This window comes from Rhinoraja longicauda, chromosome 16 (genome assembly GCF_053455715.1).
Source record: "Rhinoraja longicauda isolate Sanriku21f chromosome 16, sRhiLon1.1, whole genome shotgun sequence".
NCBI classification, from domain to species: domain Eukaryota; kingdom Metazoa; phylum Chordata; class Chondrichthyes; order Rajiformes; family Arhynchobatidae; genus Rhinoraja; species Rhinoraja longicauda.
Window position 1 is genome coordinate 25,073,365 of NC_135968.1, and position 26,762 is coordinate 25,100,126.

Sequence of the window (26,762 nt, forward strand, 5' to 3'; positions counted from 1 at the left end):
AGTAGTTGTACTGCATTGCAGAGATGGTGTTTGTGTTTTGCAAACATTTGGAGGTTGAGGCTCAGTCTGCTCTTTCAGTGAAGTACAGGCGGCTCCCTGCATTACCAAGGGCTTGCGTTCATACAAAACCAGCCATATTGCAAGAATTATTTAAAGATAAAAATCTCACACCTGGGCATAAAAACCTTGGTTTAACAGGTAACAGGTAATCGTGCCCATCCGATGTGTTTCTGAAATACAACTACATGCAGCAGGCAATTCGAGGTACTCTAGAAGTACTAGCAATGCTCTGTCTACAAAATCCTCCAAATCTACTTGACGAGTAATTAAACTAACATCAGTATCATCTTGTAGGCCAACAGCTTGAGCACTGAGACCTTTCCAAAGATTCAAGGATGTTCTCACAACCTGTTTGAAAGCTTCCTCCTGACTCCCAGGAATCCCTGAACCACGGCCACTTGTAGCTTTCGGGTTAGCATTGAATCCTTCATCCATGCATTGGGCACATTCAGAAGCTGAAGCATAAATGGCCAAAGGAAGGTGCTACCTCACAAACTACCCATCTACCTTTCCTGTCAGGCACCTGGTGACCCACGTGTTGTACAGCCTGCTGGTCTCTCATTAGCCTCCTCGAGTCACCTTCGAACCACAAATAGGAATAAAAGCAACTCGTGAGGGGCTGTATAAGAAGATTTACTACACAATACTTGAACAAATATTTATGCCTTTCCCTTCATTTATGCCATTTTATTGAAGCTCTGAAGTATGTTTTCATTTTTTAAACATAAAAATATCTAAGCAGATTGAAATAGCTGGAATCCTTATCCTATAAGTTTGTTCACTTTTTTGAAATGGATGCCTAGTTTGGCATCCATACAATACTGTAACCTTAAACGTTAGTAAGGTGATCCTGAGTATGAATGCTTCAATTGTCTCATACCATTGCGTTTGTTAACCTGCTGCATGATGCGGTATGACCAGTGTTGACTGAAGTACTATTAACCAGTGCATGTAATGGTATTGTATGACTAAACAACAGATGCAAACTGACCTGGTGATGTTACATGGTCTACAGCTGTCATAGGAATGAATGGTATATTATGTGATGTATTTAATGGATGGATCTAATGGCATCAGGATATTACATCTGACAATGAGAGATTGTTTGAATGTGCCTTATTTTGTTAATGGGATTATGTATTTTGTCAAATTTCAATGTTGTCTGTCTCATCGGTGGAGTTTTAAATCTGGGTGCCTTATATAATTACAGGGATTCTGTCGGTTGTAGTTAAACAAAATCTTTCTTGGTCTCAAATTTGATCATTGTATCTTTTTTCATTACAAAAGGAAGTTTCTCAGGCATACTGTACATTACTGAACCAAAACTAGAAATTTAAGTTTTAGTCGATAGTAAAATTGTTCCTCGAGCCGAGTTTCAAAATATTGTTTGTGACTTCATCGAATTGTAAGTCTACAGGTTTTAAAGCAAAAACCTGCAGCTGCTAGAAATCTGCAATTAAAAATATGAAATACTACCCAGATCAGATGGCATCTGTAAAAAGGGAAACGTTTCAGTTCAATGTTCTTGCGTCTTGATCTGTTCTGGGAAGAATACAGCTCAACTTTGAATTCATTTGAAGCAACCATAGCAAAACAAATTGCTTAATTTTGGTAAAAACATGTACAATAAAATCCAGTTAATCAAGTCAAGTCAAATTTATTTGTCACATACACATACTCGATGTGCAGTGAAATGAAAGTGGCAATGCCTGCGGGTTGTGCACAAAAAGAATTACAGTTACAGCATATAAATAAAGTTAATAAGTTACTAAACATAGCACAAAAAGTGTCGACAAAAATTTAGTCTCTGGGGTTATCAAAGTTGACAGTCCTGATGGCCTGTGGGAAGAAGCTCCGTCTCATCCTCTCCGTTTTCACAGCGTGACAACGGAGGCGTTTGCCTGACCGTAGCATCTGGAACAGTCCGTTACTGGGGTGGCAGGGGTCCCTCATGATCTTGCTTGCTCTGGATCTGCACCTCCTGATGTATAGGTCCTGCAGGGGGACGAGTGTAGTTCCCATGGTGCGTTCTGCCGAACGCACTACTCTCTGCAGGGCCATCCTGTCCTGGGCAGAGCTGTTCCCAAACCAGACTGTAATGTTGCCGGACAGGATGCTCTCTACAGCCCCAGAGTAGAAGCAATGAAGGATCCTCAGCGACACTCTGAATTTCCTCAGTTGTCTAAGGTGGTAAAGGCGCTGCTTAGCCTTACCCACCAGTGCGGCAATGTGCGTTGCCCACGTCAGATCCTCTGCGATGCGGACTCCCAAGTATTTGAAACTGCTCACCCTATCCACAATAGACCCATTTATCTCCAGTGGCGTGTACGTCCTTGGATGTTTAGCCCTTCTGAAGTCCACAATCAGCTCCTTTGTTTTAGTGACATTCAAGAGGAGGCTATTGTCCTGACACCAGAGTGCCAGATCAGCCACCTCCTCCCGGTAGGCCTTCTCATCGTTGTTGGAGATCCGGCCCACCACCACAGTGTCATCAGCAAACTTGATGATGGAGTTTGAGCTGAACCTGGCATTAGGGTTGGCCTCTGCATTTTGAGGTAGAAAGGTCTTGTTGATTGAAGGCTGCATGCAGTTTGAGTCTTGAGGTTGTTTCCTGTTTATGTGCTGCTTGTATACATTGAGTTATTTGCACACCTCCATAAAGGAACAATCATTGGTGAGAATATTGACTGGTTCTACTAGTCTGATGTTCTGAGGGGCTTTGATATTTCAGCTGAAAGTTAGCACCTCTAATAGTGTTGCACCCTGAGTGCTGCATCAAAGTGATCTTCCTCTTCTTCTTTCGTATGTCAACTACAACAATCAAAAGTGGCAATTGTTGCTTCAGAGTACCATAGTTGACGCTTTACTGCAAATGTTGCCATTTCCATAGAACTACCCAGGGTGGACGACGAGGACGTAAAGCAGCTCCCACCCCATCAAAGTGTTGATAAAGATAATCTTTTTGGATCTTTGGAGTGAACTTCAACCCACAGTCGTCACCGTTCCCCGCCACCCCCCCCCCCCCCCCACCAATATTTACATTTAACTTGCCATCCTTTGTCCAGCTCCCACCTCTTCCATTTTTTTTACCCTGTCTCCCCACTGCAATCAGTCTGAAGAAGAGTTGTCTATCTGTGTTCTCCAGAGATGCTGCCTGACCTGTTGAGTTACTCCAGTACTTTGTGTCTTTTTTTGTAAACCATCATCTGCAGTTCCTTTGATCAATACGTTATGGCTTTTCAGGTAAAGAAAATTTACCCTTACAGAATTCATACATTGCTACACAAAAATTTGAGGTAAAGAATATAATTTGCATTCAAGTCACAGAACACGGGTCAAGCACGGGTGGGTGGGCCAAGTGTAGATAAGGCATCTTGGTTGGCATGGACAAATTGGGAAGAAGGGCCTTATTCTTTTCTCTATAACATTATCACACTCTGAACTCTGGCTTGAGCTGCAAACCTAAACCGTGGGAGTTATCCATGGCCCTGGCAGTCTACCCCTGGTCTCATGTCCTGCCTGCAATCTAGACCCCCTGCCCACATTCTAGAATAATGAGAGCCACATTTGAATGCTTGAACCCAAATGCGCCTTTACTGAGGTTTGCTTCAAGTTTATCACAATTTCTCTGTATTTCAATAAGATCCCGTTAGAAATGCTTCTGTGCTTTGCTTGCTTTTCCATTGACAGCATGTTACAAAGCGGTCTCTATTGACATCTCACAATGCTTTATGTATTATCTTTATTCAGAACAAGTGCTGGCTTTTTCATTCCCTCTTTTACCCTCTGAACGAACAGTAGACTCTTTGTCCATTTGTGAAGCAATTCACTCGATAATATAATTTGACAGTTGTGCTATGCTAATGAATGTTTTCATAACATTTGTTGTTTTGGAATTATAAAGGACTAGACCAAGTGGACCCGTTGGGCCCAAACCTCTCCTGCATTGGTGCAGCTTCCTCTCCCCCCCACTCCCCTTTCCTCTCCCCCCACCCCCCCTTTCCTCTCCCCCACCCCCTTTTCTTCTCACCCTTTCTTCTCACCCTTTCTTCTCCCCCTTTCTTCTCCCCCCTTTCTTCTCCCCCTTTCCTCTCCCCCCTTTCCTCTCCCCCCTTTCCTCTCCCCCCTTTCCTCTCCCCCCTTTCCTCTCCCCCCTTTCCTCTCCCCACTTTCCTCTCCCCCCTTTCCTCTCCCCCCTTTCCTCTCCCCCCTTTCCTCTCCCCCCTTTCCTCTCCCCCCTTTCCTCTCCCCCTTTCCTCTCCCCCCTTTCCTCTCCCCCCTTTCCTCTCCCCCCTTTCCTCTCCCCCCTTTCCTCTCCCCCCTTTCCTCTCCCCCCTTTCCTCTCCCCCCTTTCCTCTCCCCCCTTTCCTCTCCCCCCTTTCCTCTCCCCCCTTTCCTCTCCCCCCTTTCCTCTCCCCCCTTTCCTCTCCCCCCTTTCCTCTCCCCCTTTCCTCTCCCCCCTTTCCTCTCCCCCCTTTCCTCTCCCCCCTTTCCTCTCCCCCCTTTCCTCTCCCCCCTTTCCTCTCCCCCCTTTCCTCTCCCCCCTTTCCTCTCCCCCCTTTCCTCTCCCCCCTTTCCTCTCCCCCCTTTCCTCTCCCCCTTTCCTCTCCCCCTTTCCTCTCCCCCTTTCCTCTCCCCCTTTCCTCTCCCCCTTTCCTCTCCCCCTTTCCTCTCCCCCTTTCCTCTCCCCCTTTCCTCTCCCCCTTTCCTCTCCCCCTTTCCTCTCCCCCCTTTCCTCTCCCCCCTTTCCTCTCCCCCTTTCCTCTCCCCCTTTCCTCTCCCCCTTTCCTCTCCCCCCTTTCCTCTCCCCCCTTTCCTCTCCCCCCTTTCCTCTCCCCCCTTTCCTCTCTCCCCTTTCCTCTCTCCCCTTTCCTCTCCCCTTTCCTCTCCCCTTTCCTCTCCTCCTTTCCTCCCCACCTTTCCTCCCCACCTTTCCTCTCCCCCCTTTCCTCTCCCCCTTTCCTCTCCCCCTTTCCTCTCCCCCTTTCCTCTCCCCCTTTCCTCTCCCCCCTTTCCTCTCCCCCCTTTCCTCTCCCCCCTTTCCTCTCCCCCCTTTCCTCTCCCCCTTTCCTCTCCCCCCTTCCTCTCCCCCTTCCTCTCCCCCCTTCCTCTCCCCCCTTCCTCTCCCCCTTTCCTCTCCCCCTTTCCTCTCCCCCTTTCCTCTCCCCCTTTCCTCTCCCCCCTTTCCTCTCCCCCTTTCCTCTCCCCCCTTTCCTCTCCTCCTCTCCCTCCCCCTCTCCTTCCCCCCTCTCCTTTCCCCCCTCTCCTCTCCCCCCTCCCCAGCTACTCTCCCCATCTCTTTCCCCCTCCCCTTTTTCACCCTCCCTTCCCCTACCCTCCCCTCTTCCCTCCCGTCTCCCCTCTCCCCTCCCTCCACCCCCTTCCCCCCCACTCCATCACCCTCAACCCCCCTTATCCTCCCCGCCCTCCACCCTCCCCATCCCACCACCCTTCCCCTCCCCCCCACTCCATCCCCCTCAACCCCCTTATCCCTCCCCTCCATCCCTCCCCTCCCCCCTCCATCCCACCATCCCTCCATCTCTCCCTCAACCCCCCCTCCCTCCCTCCCTGGGAGATAGATTTAAACTTTAAAATGTGAATAACTTAAAAAATATAACACCAAGTGGGGCCAAACCTCTCCGGCATTGGTGCAGCACCCTCCCCTCTCTACCCTCTCCCTCCCTCCTCCTCCCCTCCCTCCTTTTCTTCACATTGTTATGTGCATTTTCAAGAATTGGGAATATGCTGAGATGTGCACTGTAGCTAACTAATTGCGGCACGGTGGCGTAGCGGTAGAGTTGCTGCCTTACAGCGAATGCAGCGCCGGAGACTCAAGTTCGATCCTGACTACGGGCACCGTCTTTACGGAGTTTGTACGTTCTCCCCGTGACCTGCGTGGGTTTTCTCCGAGATCTTCGGTTTCCTCCCACACTCCAAAGATGTACAGGTGTGTAGGTTAATTGGCTGGGCAAATGTAAAAAATGTTAAAAAAAAAAAAATTGTCCCTAGTGTGTGTAGAATAGTGTTAATGTGCGGGGATCGCTGGGCGGCGCGGACCCGGTGGGCTGAAGGGCCTGTTTCCGCGCTGTATCTCTAAAAAAAAAGTTCTCTATGGATCTGTGAGCAATACTGCTGGCAATCCATTATTATAGGGAAATATTGAATTCAATACCCTTGCAGTCTGTGTGGACTTGCTGATGTGTAGTAACAAAAGAGTATTCTTCATTGATCTTGACTTTCATTTGTCAGCAAATTGTTGTTCCTTCTTGAATTATTGCCATCTTTCCCCACATTCCAAAGTGATGCTCTATGTAACTTTTAATTCAAAATGAATCATGGTGTGCAATTAAATTGAAGTACCATTCTTGATTAATTTAAATGCACATTTACCCTTAAATATTCTTAGTAATTTAATATTTATATTTAGTTAGAATTCAGTTATGTTTCTATGAAGGGTTGTACTGACATCCAATGGTGAAACACATGATCTACAGTCACTCCAAGGAGAAGCAAGGAGGAACTAATGTATGAATGATGGATGGTAGGTAACAAGACTTTGGTAGCTGAAAATAGGGGGAGGGAACACTCTGTTTCTCAGTTTAGTATGTGTCCTATCTCTTGTGTAGGCATGACTCAATAGTAAAGGATTGTGTGTAAATTACTGTATGCATACCAGTATCAGAGTTGAATTAACAGAATTTCTCCAACTTTGTAAGCAACATGTGGCATTATGCAGTTAGAGGAGGCTCCATTTGTTGTTTAAATGTATAATTGTTGGATTTGTAGAAAGTAGTAACCACATCTAGTTCTTATAATATTGGATAAGTATCCATCTTCTGTGCAGGAGTGGTCCTTCATACAATTACTTATTTTTCATTGTTGAACATTATACTTTTCCCAAGTGTAGTCAAGGTAGACTTAACCATGATGCTGGTATTATAAGTGGAGCTGAAAAATACAATAATACATTAATAAAATTATTTGGTGCTCAGTGTTTTGTCTTTTCCTTTCTAGGTACAAACCATTCTTTCCATATCAAGTTCTTCCTGCCACAGGCGATGCAGTGAATTGTGACCTCTATTTACAACACGCGAACATGACTGAGGGACGCCTAAAAGTCACTGTGGTAGAATGCAGCAGGTTCGTAGGAAAGAATTACCTTCCTTAGATTGGAGATTATTTTATTAATTTCCTTCTCCAGTGAGAGATATTATAAATATGATCACGATTTTTTAATATATAAATTCTCCTATGGTTTTATTGTTATCAAATTTTCCTGTTCAGGGTCCTAAATAGACTATTACCTACTTTAGCGTTAGGAAAACTTTTGTCATTCTCTAATTTTTGCTAACTCAGATGTTTGTATTTGCAACCTTATATGGAAACTGCTCACCTGCATTGAAGTCCCAAAACAGAAAAGAACACTTGATTCAGCCAAAGGTTTAGTGCAGCACTGAAGGAGTGTGATAATGTTCCAATGTCCCCTCTGGATAATGTAAGATATCACTTATGCAGCTGAAGAAGGGCACAGTGTTTTCCTGGCATTCTAGCCAAAATGTTCTTTCATCCAGCATCATGACACAAGTTATAAAAATATGAGAAATAGTAGCAAGGTTATATCAGGAGCCTTTTCACTCTTTAACAAGATCTTTGGGCACAGCTCTGCCTTCCTGTCGCCAATTACTCTAACCATAACTTGGCTATAAACCAAAAAATCCGAGGTTGCCTGATGTTGGTAACAATACGTGTACACGCATTTGTGCTCAAAACTCAGAATAAGTTTCGTGCTTTTCCATTGTCCACAATCCGCTGAGGGAATTCCTCCTTTTCTCAGTCTTAAATCACTGATCCCTTATCTTGTGAATATTCCTCCAAGTTCTAGATACAACCAGGAAGGAAACAGCTTCATGGGGCCATGCCAAACCCTTTGGGTATCGCAGCATTGAAATTCTGATGCATAATATTGTCTTTTAGCAGATTGTACTGGAGAAATCCATTGTTCCACCAACCCTGTACCACCCCTGATGTGATTGTTAATTCCTACAAATCCATCCAATTTTAAATTTAAACAATCAATGGACCTCTAACTGCCTGACAATTCTGACATGATCGAGAGTGTGATTATAACCACTTCTAGGTTGAATGAACCTAGTGTGGAACTTTAACCCTCCCGTCCTCACAATTCATCCTTGTGAGCATCTCGTGATTTCATGTATGCCTTACATGATGTCAACACCAGGAAACCACTTGAAATATGATCTCCGCTTTGACTGTGAAAATTGGCCATAGTGTGCCCACTTGTGCATGATGCCCAAAGTTGGTGCCATATTTTCAGTTGCCTCAAGCCAAAGTACTGGTTTAAGTTTGTGAAAAGGCACTTGACATGAAGCCCTTGCTGCTGGTAAATCGAAGAGACTTGTGTACCATCAGTCTGTGCTGTTTTTGAAATGGGTTCTTGGGGTTAAAGTTTACTGTCTAACTCACTACATCACCCATTGCTTTTTCCACGTAATTTATCCCTTATTAATTCCTTCTTCAGTTCCTTTGCCAGAGATTTAGATCCCAGCATGCTAGTGATGAACATCTGGAATATTTCCCATTATTTATTGACACTAATAAAATCTCTGAACCTCAGATGTTTGTTCAGGAATCACATTTGTCAATTTCAATGCATCACAGTCTAAATTTATGATGTGGCTATTAAATTATTCCAGTCACACAGTTCCAAAAATTTGAAAAATAAATTATTATTCAAAGCACTTGCTTACTGCTAACATTCCTTTTGTTTTTAGTCCGGCTCTTTAACCTGGCCCCTTCACAGTCTTAAAGTGCATAGAATGTGCATACAAGAACTGATGGAAATAGGAGCAGGAATAGGCCCTATATTCAGTGTAGTCATGTCTGATCTATATTGGCCTCAACTATATATCTATTTGCACTTTAAATTTATCTATTAATGTGGCATGTAAACATCCTTGGGGACAGAGAATACCAAGGATCCACTCCCATTTGAGAGAAAAGATTTCTGCGTAACTCAGTTTTAAATAAACTCCTATTTAACTCCTATATGGCTCTTATTTTGTACCTTTTTCCTCTTGCTCTTGACTCTCCCACCAGTGAAATCATCCCAACATCTACCTGGTAAAATCTCCTTCGGATCTTGTATGTTAGAATAAGGTCACCCCTCATTCTTCTTAAATCCAAGGAACAAAGAGCTAAACTGTCTGGTGTCTTGAGTAAATAAACCTAGTGAATCTCTTTTGGACTGCCTCCGATGCTACTATTTCCATTTTTAGGTAAGGGGCAAAAATTGAGCATAATACTCCAGATGTGTCTTCACCAATACCCTGTACAACTGTAACAAAACTTCTCTATTCTTAAACTCCAACCTCTTCACCTTGTAAATTTTAATCTGCAATTTCTCTTACCTGCACTTTATATACATGTGACAAGAATGAATCTTCTTCTTTTTGCGTTTGAGGCAGCAGAAGTTATGAAGCTGCTTCTGCTTCTGCTGTCTCTGTTTGTTGTCGTTCGCCTGACTGAGGCCGGTTGACAGGGCTCACCACGGGGAGGTCGACAACATGAGCCCCAAGAATGAATCAATACCAATAAAGGCCAAAATGCCATTTATGCTTTAATTACTTGTTGGATCTGTCGCTACATTTTCGTGATTGACCTGACACTTCCCCATTTGCTAGGTTTTCGCCCAATCATTCTTTCTATCTATATCATGTTGCAAAATCACAATGTCCTCATTACAACTTGCTCTTCCACCATCAGCAAACTTCTAAATCTTGCTCTTATTTCCCAGACTCCTGACTGTTAATGTAAATGTGTTGCTGAAAATGTTGCTTTATGCTTCTTAGCAAGTGTTAACGTTTTTTTAAATCAATCCCTTACACCCACATTGTCTCCACCTTCCTTGCATGTTCACTACATATCATTTCCTCGTGACCTACTACTCAATTTTCCATCTACCATCATTTTTCACCTACCTATTTCTCCCCTTCCAATTTTTCGTTTTCTTCCTGTCACTCAACCGTCGCTGAATAAATTGCACCTCTGATTGTGTCATCATTTGTCTTGTATTTCCCATTTCTTTCTCTCGCCCTCGTCCTCACTCTCATCCTTTTCTCGTTTTCTGGCTCACCCTTCTCTGCAACCTATTGGTTTTGGCCCCTGCCCCTTGAGGACCTTATCCCCTCTCCTGACCATTTTCGTAATCTTTGACTTTGAGCTCCTCTATCACTTTGTTCTTTGATCTGGAACCGTTTTGGATTAAACAGGTATGACGGTCCACATTTATGGGTCTGGGTGCCAGATGTAGATCGGTGTGCTATTTTTGTGAACAAAATTGTGAATTTTTGATAATTCAAGAGTCGAGTGTTTATTTAATTACTGTGTGGACTGGGACCGGAATAATGAAATTCTTACTAGCTGCCACTTTACTGGCACATTAAACACAACAACTTAACAAATAAATATACAATAAATTAGCAGTTATACTAGGTAAGTCAGACAATATTAGTGCAAACCAAAGTACCTATTGCAACCTTAGTGGTACAAATTCCATAGTAGTTTGGTACTGAGGCAGGGTTCATGTTAGGATTGTGAAAGGTTGTTCAGGAGCCTGATGATTGTGGCACATCCAGTTCTGGGTTAAGTTTCAGCAGTAATTAAGAAATATTACCCCACAATAGTTTTATTCTGGGTTAATATAACATCTCATCAGAGCAAGAGACTAGATGGTTGGCATGGACTCTGAACCATTTTTGTACCATATGACACCATGATTCAAGCATTCCCTGAATTTGCTTTTTATATTCCATGGCCCTAATTGTGAGTCAGCTCTTTAAAAAAAAGAGTTGCATTTGTTAGCCCTTGGTACACCTTGGGAAACCAGAGGAGATTGCAAAACAACCTATAACCACTTTTAATTTTTGCATATAGTAATGGTCTACAAACTGCCTAATCGAGGCAATCTCCAAACTCGGTCATAGTTCCTTTATAGTAAGGTCCTTTTTTTATAAAATCTTTTCTTTATAAGTTACTGTTCACTTTATATGACAAGTCAGATTGATTAGTAGGACTAGATGTTACAATCCCTAAGATTTCCACTACAATCAAAACTGCACATCTGCATCAAAACTGCACATCTGCCTCAGTGTTGAGGTGGATAGAAAATTGGTTGGCGGACAGGGAGCAAAGAGTAGGAATAAACGGGTCCTTTTCGGAAAGGCAGGCAGTGACTAGTGGGGTACCGCAAGGCTCAGTGCTGGGACCCCAGTTATTTACAGTGTATATTAATGATTTGGACGAGGGAATTGAATGCAACATCTCTAAGTTTGCGGATGACACGAAGCTGGGTGGCAGTGTTAGCTGCGAGGAGGATGCTAGGAGGCTGCAGAGTGACTTGGATAGATTAGGCGAGTGGGCAAATGCATGGCAGATGCAATATAATGTGGATAAATGTGAGGTTATCCACTTTGGCGGCAAGAACAGGAAAGCAGAGTGTGACCTGAATGGTGACCGATTGGGAGAAGGGGAGATGCAACGTGACCTGGGTGTCATGGTGCACCAGTCATTAAAAGCAAGCATGCAGGTGCAGCAGGCAGTGAAGAAAGCGAATGGTATGTTGGCATTCATAGCAAGAGGATTTGAGTTTAGGAGCAGGGAGGTTCTGCTGCAGTTGTACAGGGCCTTGGTGAGACCGCACCTGGAGTATTGTGTGCAGTTTTGGTCTCTTAACCTGAGGAAAGACGTTCTTGCCTTAGAGGGAGTACAGAGAAGGTTCACCAGATTGATCCCTGGGATGGCGGGACTTTCATATGAGGAAAGACTGGATAGACTGGGCTTGTACTCGCTGGAATTTAGAAGACTGAGGGGGGATCTTATAGAAACATATAAAATTCTTAAGGGGTTGGAGAGGCTAGATGCGGGAAGATTGTTCCCGATGTTGGGGGAGTCTAGAACCAGGGGACACAGCTTAAGGATAAGGGGGAAGTCTTTTAGGACCGAGATGAGAAAACATTTCTTTACACAGAGAGTGGTGAGTCTGTGGAATTCTCTGCCACAGAAGGTAGTTGAGGCCAGTTCATTGGCTATATTTAAGAGGGAGTTAGATGTGGCCCTTTTTGCTAAAGGGATCAGGGGGTATGGAGAGAAGGCAGGTACAGGCTACTGAGCTGGATGATCAGCCATGATCATATTGAATGGCGGTGCAGGCTCGAAGGGCCGAATGGCCTACTCCTGCACCTATTTTCTATGTTTCTATGTTTCTAAAACTAAGTGTGCTTCAGCACCACACAAATCAAATTTTAAGTGGGCATAATTTTGGTGGTCTTCCATATACTGTTTTAAATGATTCCTCAGTAAGCACTCTGTCCTGCATGTGCATGCAGTTACTGCATTTCATTCTTTTCTACTCTCCTGCTCATTATGTTATTTACAGTCATAGTGTCAGTCATACATCATGTAAATAGGCTCTTTGGCCCAACTTGCCCACACTAACAAACATGTCCCATCTACACTAGTTCCACCTGGCTCCTATCCCTCTGAACCTATCCTATCCATGTACCTGCAACTGCTTTACACTTTGCACTTAAACGTTGCAATAGTACCTGCAACTGCTTTGCACTTTGCATGTGGGCCAGTCATGGGCCTGAACCTGGATCTAATTTCTTTGATGTTTTTGCACTGTAGGTGGAATATTTGTTAACCTACAGCACAGTTGTAGTGTTAAAATGGGTTTAGCCAGGAGTTAGAGTGTAACCTTGTACCAGAACCAAGCAGAAAGACACTTGGAAGAGTGTAGCCACCCTTCACTGTTTTGTAATCTATTATTCTTATTGTGTTTGTATGATATTAGTTTAACACCAATATAAATGTACCCTTGACAATCAATGCACTAAAGGGGTAAATTTGCTTCAATTACTAATTGAAATAAAGTTGAATGACATTGGGATCAGGTTACACTTGAGTATTATGTCTTTGAAAATCAAGCATGCCCCTATTGGGAAGGAGCAAATAAAATTAAATATAATTTTAATTGCGAAAGAGGAAAGGTGTGAGAAACATGAGCTCTATCTAGATAGGTCACCAGCAAGAAACTAGCTAAAAAGATTGCGATGAGGATGTGTAATATATATTGAATGGAAGGACCACAGGGAAAAGGGTTGTTGTTAGTTAGTTATAAGCTACCCAAGTGGAATATGAGGCGTGTTCTTCCAGTTTGTGTGTGGACTTGCTCTAGCAGCGGAGAAGGCCCAGGACAGAAAGGTCAGTAGGAGAACGGGAAGGGGGGTTAAAATAGTTAGCACCCGGGAGATATGAAAATGTTGTTATGCCACTGTGAAATATCCTAAAGTGAACTAAAAGTGTGTTGGAACATTGCTCGGAATTACTTGCCATAGAGTCATTGAGTGAAACAGTGTGGAAACAGGCCCTTCGGCCCACCTTGCCCACACCAGCCAACAATGTCCCAGCTACACTAGTCCCACTTTCCTGCACTTGGTCCATATTCCTCCAAACCTGTCCTATCCATGTACCTGTCTAACTGTTTCTTAAATGATGGGATAGTCCCAGCCTCAACTACCTCCTCTGGCAACTTGTTCCATACACCCACCACCCTTTGTGTGAAAAAGTTACCCCTCGGATTCCTATTAAATCGTTTCCCCTTCACCTTGAACCTCGTCCTCGATTCCCCAACTTTGGGCAAGAGACTCTGTGCATCTACCTGAGCTATTCCTCTCATGATTTTGTACACCTCTATAAGATCACCCCATATCCTCCTGCGCTCCGTGGAATTGAGACCCAACCTACTCAACCTCTCCGTAGAGCTCTCACCCTCTAGTCTTGGCAACATCCTGGTAAATCTTTTCTGAACCCTTTCCAGCTTGACAATATCTTTCCTATAACATGGTGCCTCGAACTGAACACAATATTCTAGATGCAGTCTCACCAACATCTTATACAACTGCAACATGACCTCCCAACTTCTATACTCAATACTCTGATGAAGGCCAAAGTGCCAAAAGCCTTTTTGACCACCTTATCTACCTGCGACGACCTTCAAGGAACCATGCACCTGTGCTCCTATATCCCTCTGCTCTACAACACTACCTAAAGGCCTACCATTTTCTGTGTAGGTCCTGCCCTTGTTCGACGTCCCAAAATAGAAAACCTCACACTTCTCTGTATTAAATTCCATCAACCATTCCTCCGCCCACCAGGCCAATCGATCCAGATCCTGCTGCAATCTTTCGCAACCATCTTCACTATCTGCAAAACCACTAACTTTTGTATCATCAGCAAACTTGCTAATCTTGCCTTGTATGTTCTCATCCAAATCATTGATGTAGATGACAAACATTAACGGGCCCGGCTCTGAACCCTGAGGCACACCACTAGTCACAGGTCTCCAGTCCGAGAAGTAACCTTCCACCATCACCCTCTGCTTCCTTCCATAGAGTCAATTTGCTATCCATTCAGCTATCTCTCCTTGGATCCCATGCGATCTAACCTTCCAGAGCAGCCTACCATGCGGAACCTTGTCGAACACCTTACTGAAATCCATGTACACAACATCTACAGCTTTGCCCTCATCGACCCTTTTGGTCACGTCTTCAAATAAAATCAATCAGATTTGTGAGACATGACCTCTCATGTACAAAACCATGCTGACTATCCCTAAACAGCCCTTGCCCATCCAAATGCCTGTATAACCTATCCCTCAGAATACTCTCCAGTAACTTTCCAACTACAGATGTTAAGCTCACCGGCCGATAGTTCCCAGCATTTTCCCTGCAGCCCTTCTTGAAAAGAGGCACAACATTTGTCACCCTCCAGTCTTCTGGCACTTCTCCTGTATTTAAGAACGACTCGTAAATTTCAACCAGGGCTCCCGCAATTTTCTCTCTAGTTTCCTGCAATGTCCTCAGATATATCTGACCAGGCCCTGGAGATTTGTCTACCTTCATACACGGCAGTACCTTCAGTACTTCTTCGACGGTAATACTGACTGCTCTCAAGACACTTCCATTAACTGCTCCAAGTTCTTCCATCCTACTGTCTTTCTCCTCGGTAAATACAAAGATGGGTGACCGCTTTGATTCCTGAGAGGTCCCACTCTCTCTCTAGTTACCCGTTTCCCCCTTATGTATTTTTTAAATCTTTTGGGATTGTCTTTAATGCTTCGTGCCAGAACTATTTCCTGGCCCCTTTTTGCTCTTCTGATCTCCTTTTTCAGTTTACTCCTTAGTTCCCGAAACTCCTCCATGGATGCACTTGATCCCAGCTGCCGATACCTGTCCCATGCATCCTTCTTGTTTTTGACCAACGCCTCAATTTCGCTCGTCAGCCAAGCTTTTCTAACGGGGATGTAAATATCCTGAGCTTTCGTCAGCACACTTTTAAAAACATCCCACTTGGCCGATATTCCTTTCCCCTCAAATAACCTGCTCCAGTCAACCTTCTCTCATACCCTCAAAGTTGGCCTTATCCCAGTTGAGCATTTTAATGCGTGGACCCTCTCCGCCCCTATCCATAACTATCTTAAATCTAATCGAACTGTGGTCACTGGTCCCATAAGGCTCCTTCACAAACACTTCATTAACTTGCCCTTCCCAATTTCCCAATACTAGATCCAATGTTGCCCTCGCACATGTGGGGGCCTCTACATACTGCTTAAGAAAACTCTCCTGAACACTTTTGAGGAATTGCACCCCATTTAAACCCTTCACACTAAGATTTTCCCCGTCAATATTGGGAAAGATAAAATCCCCTCCGAAAACAACATTATTTGATCTGCAGCTGTCTGCAATCTCCTGGCACATTTGTTCTTCTAATTCCCGTTGACTATTCGGGAGTCTGTCGTCCCCCAACAAGGTGATCATTCCTTTCTTGTTCCTCAGCTCCATATCCTCACTAGACGAACTGTCCGTAATGTCAACTCTCATCACAGTCGTGACATCCTCCTGAAAACCAACAATGCAACCCCCATCCTATTTTTCCCACACCCCTGTCTCTCCTGAAGCTCCTGTGCCCTGGAACGTTGAGCTGCCAATCCTGCCCCTCTCTTAACCAGGTTTCAGCCATGGCTACCATGTCCCAGTTGCTTGTACCTATCCATGCCCTAAGCTCATCTGCCTTACCCGTCAGGCCCCTTGCTTTAAGTTTGTGCAGTTTAAACCAACCCTCCTTCCTCGCTCTCCGCCTTTCACCTGCCTATTCCGTCCATTAACCTTTCCCACAACACCCTCCATACCAACTTCTAGCCTCTCAAGAGGCTCTGTCCTGTAGGAGATCCCATCCCCTTGCCAATCTAGTTTAAACCCTCTCGTGTAGCATTAGCAAACCTGCCCACTAGGATGTTGGTCCCCCTCCAGTTTAAGTGCAACCCGTCCCTTTTGTACAGGTCTCCCCCTGCCCCAGAAGAGATCCCAATGATCCAGAAATCTACATCCCTGCCCCCCTGCACCAACTCCTCAGCCACACATGCATTTCCCCTATTCTTACCTTAACTAATACGGTACTGGAAGCAATCCTGAGATCACGACCCTGCAGGTCCTGCTTTTTAGTCTTCTATCCAATTCCATAAACTCGTGTTGCAGAACCTTCTTCCTCTTCCTACCTGTATCGTTCATGCCAACATGCACAACAACCTCCGGCTGCTCCCCCTCACTCTTGAGGATGCCATGCAGCCGCGCCGAGACGTCCTGCATTCTGGCACCAGGGAGGCAACACAGCATCCTGGAGTCTCGTCTGCTGCCGCAGAAACTCCTGTCCACACCTCTGACTATCAAGTCCCCCACCAGCGCAAAGTTCCAGGGTACAGGAGCTTCAGGAGAGACAGGGGTGAGGGAAAAAGAGGATGGGGGTTGCATTGTTGGAGTCACAACCCTGGCTGCCACTCAATCTTGTCTTGTCGTCGGCTCTGACAACTCCCAAGAGGGTGTACCTGTTTTCAATAGGTACAGCCACCGGGGGCTCCTGCACTTCTTGTTTACCTCCTCCTCATTGTCACCCACCTTCGCTCTTCCTGTATCCTTGGTGTGACAACCTCACTGTATGTCTTGTCCTGAACTTTACTCACCTAGGAGAAAGCCTTCCTTCAGCTAATCCACTCGCACGCTGGTCTGGCTGCTGCTCCTCTGCGACCTTCAAGATAATTGCCCCTGGCTGACTCGGCGCTCTTTTTAAACCTCCCGAACTTTACTTACCTAGGAGAAAGCCTTCCTTCAGTTTAGCCAATTCACTCACTCGCTGGTCTGGCTGCTGCTCCCCTGCGACCTTCAAGTCCCTATATTCTATCCATTCAACATCAGCAAAGTTCCAAGGGTGACAGGTCATCAGAGTTTTGCTGCATAAATGTGTAGGAAGGAACTGCAGATGCTGGTTTAAACCGAACATAGACACAAACAGCTGGAGTAACTGAGCGGGTCAGACAGCATCTCTGGAGAAAATGATGATGGTGTTTCAGGTCAAGACCCTTCTTCAGTCTACCTGCTGCATGAAAGCCAGATTATCTTTCTTGAATGTCCTTGATCCACCAGAGGGCATCTATATACTATATACTACAGTCTTCCTCTGCTGTTCTCTATACGGCCACAAGAGGACAGCAGATACACCCATTCGATGACTGCCAGATAACAAGCTCTCAAAGCATTTCTTTCAGTCTGTTTCTCCTCTATTGATGTCGATATTTATTTCTAGTTCTGTTGTTCTCCATTCCTTTTCATTTTTGCAGATTGATTTAATTTTGTTTGCTTCCCATCTACTACTTTTAAAATCTGTTTTATGTTTATCTAATTAGTATAATTAACTTCCCATTTCTCTATTTACATAAAATTATACAGAATACTTGAATATAGCAAAAAGATCATTGCATTTGAATAATTTGTGTTGCTGTTTTGTCCTCTGGATGAGTATCCCATTCCAGCCTTCAGTAATGACCGACTATTCCCTTTTCTTTCATGTATTTGTGCTGTTGACTTTCATAAGATTTTATGATAGTTATACACCACAGAAATGGGCCCTTCAGCCCAACTCGTGCATGCCAACCAAGTGCCTGCCTGAGCTAGTCCCGTTTGTCTGTGATTTGGCTCGTATCCCTCTAAACCTTTCCCTTCTATGCACCTGGCTAAATGTATTTTAAATGGTTTCCTTGCTAAAGTTCTTAAAATTGGTAGAGGAACCTCAGGAACAGTAGCGCAGCTGGTAGTGCTCCTGTCTCACAGTGCCAGAAACACTGGTTTGATTGTAACCTTGGGTTTTGTCTGTGGAGTTTGCATATTCTCCCTGTGATTGCATGGGTTCTTCAGGTACTCCATTTTTCTCCCACATCCCAAAGACTTGTGGGTTTGTAAGTTAATTGGCCAAAATAAATTGTCCCTAGTGTAAATGCCTGTGCAGGTGTGCATGCAAAAGTGGGATAATATTAGAAATAGTGTGAATGGGTATCAATGGTTGACATGGACTCGGTGGGCCGAAGGGCTTGTTCCCATACTGTATCTTTTAATCAATCAAAAACCTTGTGCAAAGAAGGGAGAATATGCCAGGAGATGTAAAGGCCCATGATAGGCCCCTGAAAAATGTTGATAACTTTCCCAATCTTGGGCGTCATCTCCTGGTCAAGACAGACATCGTTGGTGAAATTCACAATTTGTCTTCAATGTGACAATATAGCCCGTGGCCATTTCTGGAAAGCAATGTTTGAAAATGAATTACTCAACCTGAGACAAATTCCATGGTCTACTGGACAGCACTGATCCCTGTCCTCCTTTATGACTCTAAGGCTTGAATTACAGCAGCTACCTGCAGCTTGAACTATCTCCAGGCATGGGAGGGATCACTAATACTGCCTCCTTCAAATTCACGAGCAGAATAAATGAACCAATCTCCTTTCCAAAGCCAACATCCCCAGCACTGAGGCCCTAGTTTCTCTGTTGACTACAACAGATAATGTCCAAACCATGAGCACCAGGCCTTAACCTCAAACACCATTACTGATTTCATCACTTCTGGCTGTCTGTCGTCCACAGCCTCCAACCTTATCAATTCTCAGCCCTGCACAGCCCGTTTTTACCATCTCCCCAAAATCTACATACACAACTGCCCTGGCAGACCCATGGTTTCTGCCTGCTCCTGTCCCACGGAAATGATTTCCACGTACCTCCACTCCATCCCATCCCCCCGGTCCAATCTCTCCCGACCTATGTCCAAGATATCTCACATGCCCTTCGTCTCTTTCTGAGCCCCCACTTCCTCACGTTTACTATGGACGTTCAGTCACTCTACACCTCCATCCCCCACCATGAATGCTTAAAGCACTCCGTTTCTTCCTCGACCGCAGAACCATCCAATTTCCCTTTACTAACACTCTACTCCGCCTAGCTGGTCCTCGCCCTCAACAACTTCTCCTTTGACTCCTCCCACTTCCTCCAAGTCCAAGGCGTAGCTATGGGCACCCGCATGGACCCCAGCTATGCCTGCCTCTTTGTAGGGTACGTTGAACATTCCCTGTTCCAGGCGTACATTGGCCCTATCTCTGTTACATTGATGACTGCATCGATGCTACCTCCTGCACCCATGCAGAACTCATGGACTTCATCAACTTCACCACCAATTTTCATCCTGCACTCAAATTTACTTGGACCATCTCCGACACCTCCCTCCCCTTTCTTGATTTCACTGTCTCCATCACAGGAAATAAACTATTGACTGACGTCTATTACAAACCCACTGACTCTCACAACTATCTCAAATACACTTCTTCCCACCCTGCTTCCTGCAAAGACTATCCCCTACTTCCAATTTCTCCATCTACGCCACATCTGCGCCCACGATGAGGTGTTCCATACTAGGACATCCGAGATGTCCTCATTCTTTAGGGAACGGGGGTTCCCCGCTCCCATCATAGATGAGGCCCTCACTTGTGTCTCCTCGGTGCCCTACAGCTCCGCCCTTGCTCCCCCTAGTCGCAACAGAGACAGAGTCCCCCTAGTCTTTACTTTCCATCCCAACAGTCGTCGCTTACAACACCTAATCCTCCGAAATTTCCGCCACCTCCAAAGGAATCCTACCACTAGCCACATTTTCCCATCTCCACCCCTTTCCGTCTTCTGCAGACTCCCTCCGCGACTCCCTGGTTAACTCATCCCTTCCCATCCAAACCACCCCCTCCCCAGGTACCTTCCCCTGCAACCACAGAAGATGCAACACCTGTCCCTATACATTCTCCATCGACTTTGCTAAGGGACCCTGGCAGTCCTTTCAGGTTAGGCAGAGGTTCACTTGCACCTCCTCCAACCTCATCTACTGTATCCATTGTTCAAGATGTGCACTCTTATACATCGGCGAGACCAAACGCTGACTGGCCACTAGTCACAGGCAGCCAACCTGAAAAAGGGGCTTTTATTGCAACTCTGCCTTCTGCCATCCATCATTAATGTACAATGTATGGAACAAAGCATCCTCTGTGCTGTGTAAAAGAGACAGAGAGGAGAGGAGGGGGCTGTATGCAGAAAGATTGAAGGGTAACAGTGCAGCACAGGCTACAAGCTGCTGAGTTTCCAACACCTCGGAGCACAGAGGGTATGAGGTTGGGAAGGTGTGGTGCAATCAAATCTGCAGACAATGACAGGGTATAGAAACTAACACACCGCACTGTACACATTGTCAGGTGAGGAGATGAATTGATGATGAATCTTATAGGTATTCCACAACCGAGTGTTCAGTGGTGAGAACAATGCTTTATTTGCAAAGGGACTCAAAGTGAAAGTGAAGGGTAGGTGTTTGGAGCAGGACAACGGGGGAAGAATTAATCAAAGGTGGTGTATTCAACCCTGTTGAAACCTGCAGGGAGGTTGAGAGCAAGGAACCAAAGTGCATCGAAATTGGGATTTCTAGCTATAACATGGAATAGCATACCATAGCATAGTCACAGCACAGAAACGGGTCCTACTTGCCCTTGGTGACCAAGATGCCCCATCTGCACTATACCGTCTTCCTGCACCTGACCCATATCCCTCTAAACCTTTCCCATCCATGGACCTGTCCAAATGTCCTTTAAATGTTGTTATAGTACTTGTCTGAACTATCTCATCTGGCCCATATACCCACCACCTTCTGTGTGTGGGGATAAAAATGTTGTACTTTTTCTGTAGTATATGATATAGTTCACATTTTTTTGTACTTTGTTGAACAAGAGTCAAGAGAGTTTAATTGTCATGTTCTGGGACTTGAGCAATGAAATTCTTATTACTTGCTGCAGCTCAACAGGTACATGAAACAAAACAACACAACAAATAATTGTACAATAAATTATCAGTTATTCTAGGTATACCAGATGAAACTACATAATGCAACCTTGTTAATGAAAAATCCATATAAGTTTGGTGCTGAGGTTTTGATTAAGATTGTATAGAATGACTTGAGAGCCTGATGGTAGATGGGAAGAAGCTGTTCTTGAAATAGTTCTCAGACTCTTGTACCTTCTTCCCAATAGTAGCAGCAAGATGGGAATGTGGCCAGGGTGGTGTGGGTCTTTGATCATATTAGCTGCCTTACAGTAGCGCCTCCTATGGATCCCTTTGATAGTGGCGAGTTAGTACTTATAATGGACCGGGCAATGTCTACCACTTTCTGCAGATTCCTTCATTCTTGAGTGTTGAAATTTATAAATCAGTCTGTGAAGCAGTCAGTATGTTCTTTGCTGTAAATCTGGAGACGTTTGATAGAATATTTGGTGTCATGCTGGATTTTCTACTACCAATAATGCAATAAAACCTTTTCACAAAACTTAAAAGTGCAATAAAATGTTTTTGAAGTAAGCAAAACATAACGATTGCGTTGTCAACACAGGAAAAACAAAGCTGGAAAAAAGATCAGGCAGAACCCATTGGAAGAAACAATCAGTCACCCTTTGTTGGACTAGAGAAAGAGATGGTCAGACTAGAGAAAGATGGTCAGACTAGAGAAATAGATGCAGGTTAGTTATCTGCAGGAGAGAAGTTGGGGGAGGGGTTTGAAATACAGTTATGTTTGTGATGGATAAAGTCAACGTGGGTTAATGGCATTACAACTTATTTCCTCCTTGAATAACTGGTTATTAATGATTCATACTTTCAAGACCTAATAAAATGGTATACAGGTGGTCATGGCAAATGATGATCATTTACATTTTGAGTTTCCACCTACACAGTGAACTATCGTATTTTGATATGCAGTGCATAAAATATGGGCTTTCTCATGCGTATATTGTGGATTAGATGCTCTGGTTTTCGAGTATTAATTACATTTACTCTCTTGTTCAGGTTATTTATCCTGGGATTGTATGACCGTACTGAATCCATTCACTGTACTCTGGAGTTAAGTAGCGAGGTGTGGAAAGAGAAGACCAGAAGCTCCATCAAAACGGTATCTTTGTTTATAAATACTTAAATCCAAAATGCAAATTTAAAAATATATATATTGTCAACAGGAGAGTTTAGCGTGTCTGAATAAAATTTGAAATGACCTGTTCTGGATTTATTGTGAGCCTGAATCTCTGTGAATTTCCCCTTAATAAACAAGACCATTAATAATTCATACTTTCAAGAACTATTAAAATGCATGATTTTCAGTTTACAGCAAAAGATTATCATTTTCTTCAGGTGCTTCTTTTAGAAATGGCACACTCTCTAATCTCTTTTTTTTTAATGATAGGTTTTACTTTATGCAGGAGGACATTTACATTTTTAAGGCTCTTTGGAGGATGTTGGATCTTTTGTAATATGGGAAACTGAGGCAAGTCTGTGTGTCTACCACAATTCCAGTGGGTGGTTTGTGAAGTAGGTTCAGGCAATAAAGAATGGGAACCGGCAGCCACTATCTATGTAGACCACCCACCTTAAGAATGAGGGCTCTGACCATGTAACCTTCATGGAAGTGTGATTTAATTACAATTGGCTGTCCACATATTGCAGCAATTAAGAAATGTTGCTCTTTTGGTTTACTTGTAGTGCTTTGTAACATACATACTATCTGAGACCTGTATTGTTATCACTGAATAAGTTGTTTTCAGCTGTTCCTTGTGTTTTGAACAACTGCTTTGTCGAGAGAATATTTCACCAGCAGAGGGCTATCTTGTCCTGGCTTGTACAATTCTCAGCTCCCATTTTTATTTAGTTTTTTTAATTTTCTCATTCAAGCATTATCTTCCTTTTTTGCCATCAAGTTAATTCTTGTACTATAATACATATCTGAATACCCATTCATACCACTGGAATTTGGAGCAACTGCAGGAATAAGTGTAACATTTTAAGTGTGAAACTCTCAAAGTAAAATCTTTGAATGCAAATTTGATACCACCGTGTGTCACATTCTGTCCCCAATAATTGTGTTGACTGCCCATTCATCACAAAACTTCAAAACTCTGCAACAATTCCCCTTTGTGCAGTATTGTGTGTCAGAGGAATTCAAACTTGCATTTATGTAGCACCTTTATCATGGTAAGTCATCGCAGGAATGTTATCAAACAAAACCTGGCAAGAAGTCCCATGAAGAGATATCAAGGCGGGAGACCAGAGAGAAAACTGATGAGGTTGTTTGTTGGAGCTTTTGCCTGATTGGTATCCAATGCAGTCAGTGAACGTAGGAATGATGAGTGAAAGAGAGTTTGCTTAAAGATGCAGCCTAGTTCCCTATGAACTATTAGGAAAAGTATAATGGAACCTTGAAAGTAGTATATGTATGTAACCCAGAGTCGTTTTAATGTTCATCATTTAAAGTTTTGATTACTTTTGTGTTCCATTGCATTAAAGGTATACTAAAGTTGGAAAAGAGGGAACAATGAAAGCATTAAATAGTTCTTACAGTTTATGTATAGTGTCAAGATTGATAATAATTTTAATATTACACCAAATTAGTCGAATGACAATATTCAAACAGTATTGCAGCCCATACCAACATTTATATCATCTTTTATTTGTCGATATTGAAATTTGTTTTTAACATCTTTGAAAATAGTAACAATCTGAGTTAGTTCCTTTGATCTGGTATTTTCGGAGAATTGGGATCCTGGGAGGTTGAAAGGTTTGGGAAAGGAATTTGAAAAGAATGACATTTGTCTTTGTTCAATCAATGTAGGCTAAATCAACCTTTTTTTATTCAACATGAATAACTGTAATGCATTTAATTGAAGTGTTTGGATGGGTGGGTTCAATGTTATCACAAAAGAATTAAATCAAGAAAATTATGAAAGGGTAACTAATTTGGGTGGGTTTGAAATGGTGGTCATTGGGGCCTGAAGGAATGTTATTCTGATTTGATGCCAAGGTTAAAGTTGCATTCACCATTTCACTGCTGCATTTACTGAAAATACTTGTACTCAACTGATCAAGCAATAACGTTTACTAAACTCCAGAACTCGACTGGTGATTTGTACTGCAGCATTTCAACTGACTTTGGTGAAAGATCTTTTGGTAATGCACTGTTCTACATAATGAAGTGAACATACACAATTTACTTGTTTATTACAGTAATTAGTAAACTATTAATAATAATCAGTAATGATGAATCTGATGCCAGTTTCAGTGAGTTCTTTATCCACTTTGCATCCCAAATCTCTTTAATTTGACAAAAACTAAGAATCAATGGAAATTAATAAAATGTGGTCAAAAGCAATGGTTCCTAACCTTGTTGGAATCCAGAATTGGTGAAAACTATTGGGGTAATCTTGAATCTTATTTCACAATTGTTTCAGGGATTTACTGAAGGAACTTTGGATAATTGGTTGAGTCTTTTGCAAACTTGACCTATCCCTCAGCTCGTCTTTTGAGCATGTGGTTATTTTGATGTCATAAAATACAAAGATGGTAAGATTTTAAAGAAATACCCAATTACACAGTCAGTTATGTAACGGTGATCTTTCTGTCAATATATTTAGTCAGTGTCCCTGTCCTTGTTTAGTTGATATCATTCATGCTTTTTGATTTTGTTATGGTTTCACGTACTATACTAAAAAGTGAAGAAGAACAATCATGATTGACAATTTCCTGGAGCTCCAAGAGAATGCTACAATATTGGAGTTGCCACTTTTCTGATGAGATGTAAGTTGAGGTAAAAACAGAAATACTCAGCAGGCCAGGTGGCATCTGTGGAGGAAGAAACAGAATTAACATGACAATTCCATGACCCAAGGCAAAGATCGGGTGGAAATACACAATCCCACTGGCCCATTTTAAAGAAAAGCAGAGGAATTCTAACTGGTATCCTGGACAATATCCCTCAATCAATGCCACTTAAAGAACAGGTTGTCTCCTTGTTGATACTGATCTGTATCTAGGATCTTGCTGGGTGCAAAATACAGCCATGATTGCACCTCAAAGATATTGATTGTGAAGTGCTTTGCGAAGGCAAAAATTGGGCACACACCGTGGCTGTATATCAAATAACACCAGAACTGCCCAATCTCAATTGAAAAGATTTTTGTTTTCCTGTGGATTGATTTTTACCCCTGTTTTACCCTCATTTATACTTTTGGAATTGGGAAAGAAAATATCACACACAACTAAAATGACAAAAGTAGAAAAAAAAACCCTCTACAATGTCTGTATTTCAAGAACCATGTGTTTGAAAGCCAAAATGTCATTCCATACATCCAATTTTATGCCTATTTTTTCAGTGTTGATGTCAGTACCCTCTTGTAAACAGCTAGGGGCAGTATTCTACAGCAGAAGAATTTTCAAAGCTTGAATAGCATGTATCTCTGACTCCAATAATCCTATAAATCACATGACAAAACTGCTTCACATAGGTTGCCACGTTTCATCTCTTTTGACTTTTAACAAAATGTAGTTTTATTCACGTTAACATGCTCTAATTATACCCTTTCTATTTCTTCACGTGCAATACTGTAATTATCTTAATACATTGGTAATGAGCAATCTTTTCTTTTAAATGTCATGTGCTAAATACTATCCAGCTGTTTCATTTTTACATGAGCACTTCTGCAAATTACCTAGTATTCTCCTTTCTTTAGTCAGTTTTCTTTAGGAAACTTGATTTGTTTCTCCCTGCTCTCCCTCCCCATGCCAAATTGTACAAAGTTGGATATTAAAGGAAAACTGTTTGTTCCAGAGGTTCAATTCTTTATTGGTCAGATTGTGATACTGCTGTTTTTTATTGCCTCCCAGGATCATACAATTTGTTGAGTTTTCCAAGTGGTTTTGTGCATATTCAATTTGCTGGGGCTGTATAGTCTTGGCATGGGTGTAACACAGGTTCTGAATTTGCGCAGATGCAGACCATCATTACGAGGCTAATATAGAGCAAATATTGTGTAGGGAATTGTACGATTGGCAACAACATCTCTTCTCAGCAGGAGCCCCTCGGAAAAGCTTGCTCAGTACTCTGCTTGAATCTCCATACCCATGATGGTATAACTAGACACAGCTCCAATGCCATCTTTAAATTTGCCAACAATACCACCATCATTGGACAAATAAGGGGTATTGATGAGTCAGAGTGCAGGAGGAAGATCAACAATCTGGTTCAGTGGTGCTAGAACAATAATCTTGCTCTCTACGTTAGCAACACTAAGGAGCTGATTGTTGATTTCAAGGGTCTATGAATCTGTCTTCATTGGCTGGATAGCAGTGTTGTCAATAGCTTCAACCACGTCTCCGATGATCTAACATGGGCCCAGCACTTTGAAAATT

At 43.1% G+C, this 26,762-nt stretch overlaps 1 protein-coding gene across 1 annotated transcript in view; it reads left to right on the top strand.

The window, feature by feature from the left end:
- The window catches only part of pdzd8 (PDZ domain containing 8), a 149,393-nt gene that overhangs the window by 44,341 nt on the left and 78,290 nt on the right, over window positions 1-26,762 (top strand). Inside the window, exons 2-3 of the mRNA XM_078413438.1 lie at window positions 7,075-7,200; window positions 22,377-22,479. Coding sequence (XP_078269564.1) covers window positions 7,075-7,200; window positions 22,377-22,479 — 229 coding nt within the window. The remainder of the gene's footprint in view (window positions 1-7,074; window positions 7,201-22,376; window positions 22,480-26,762) is intronic.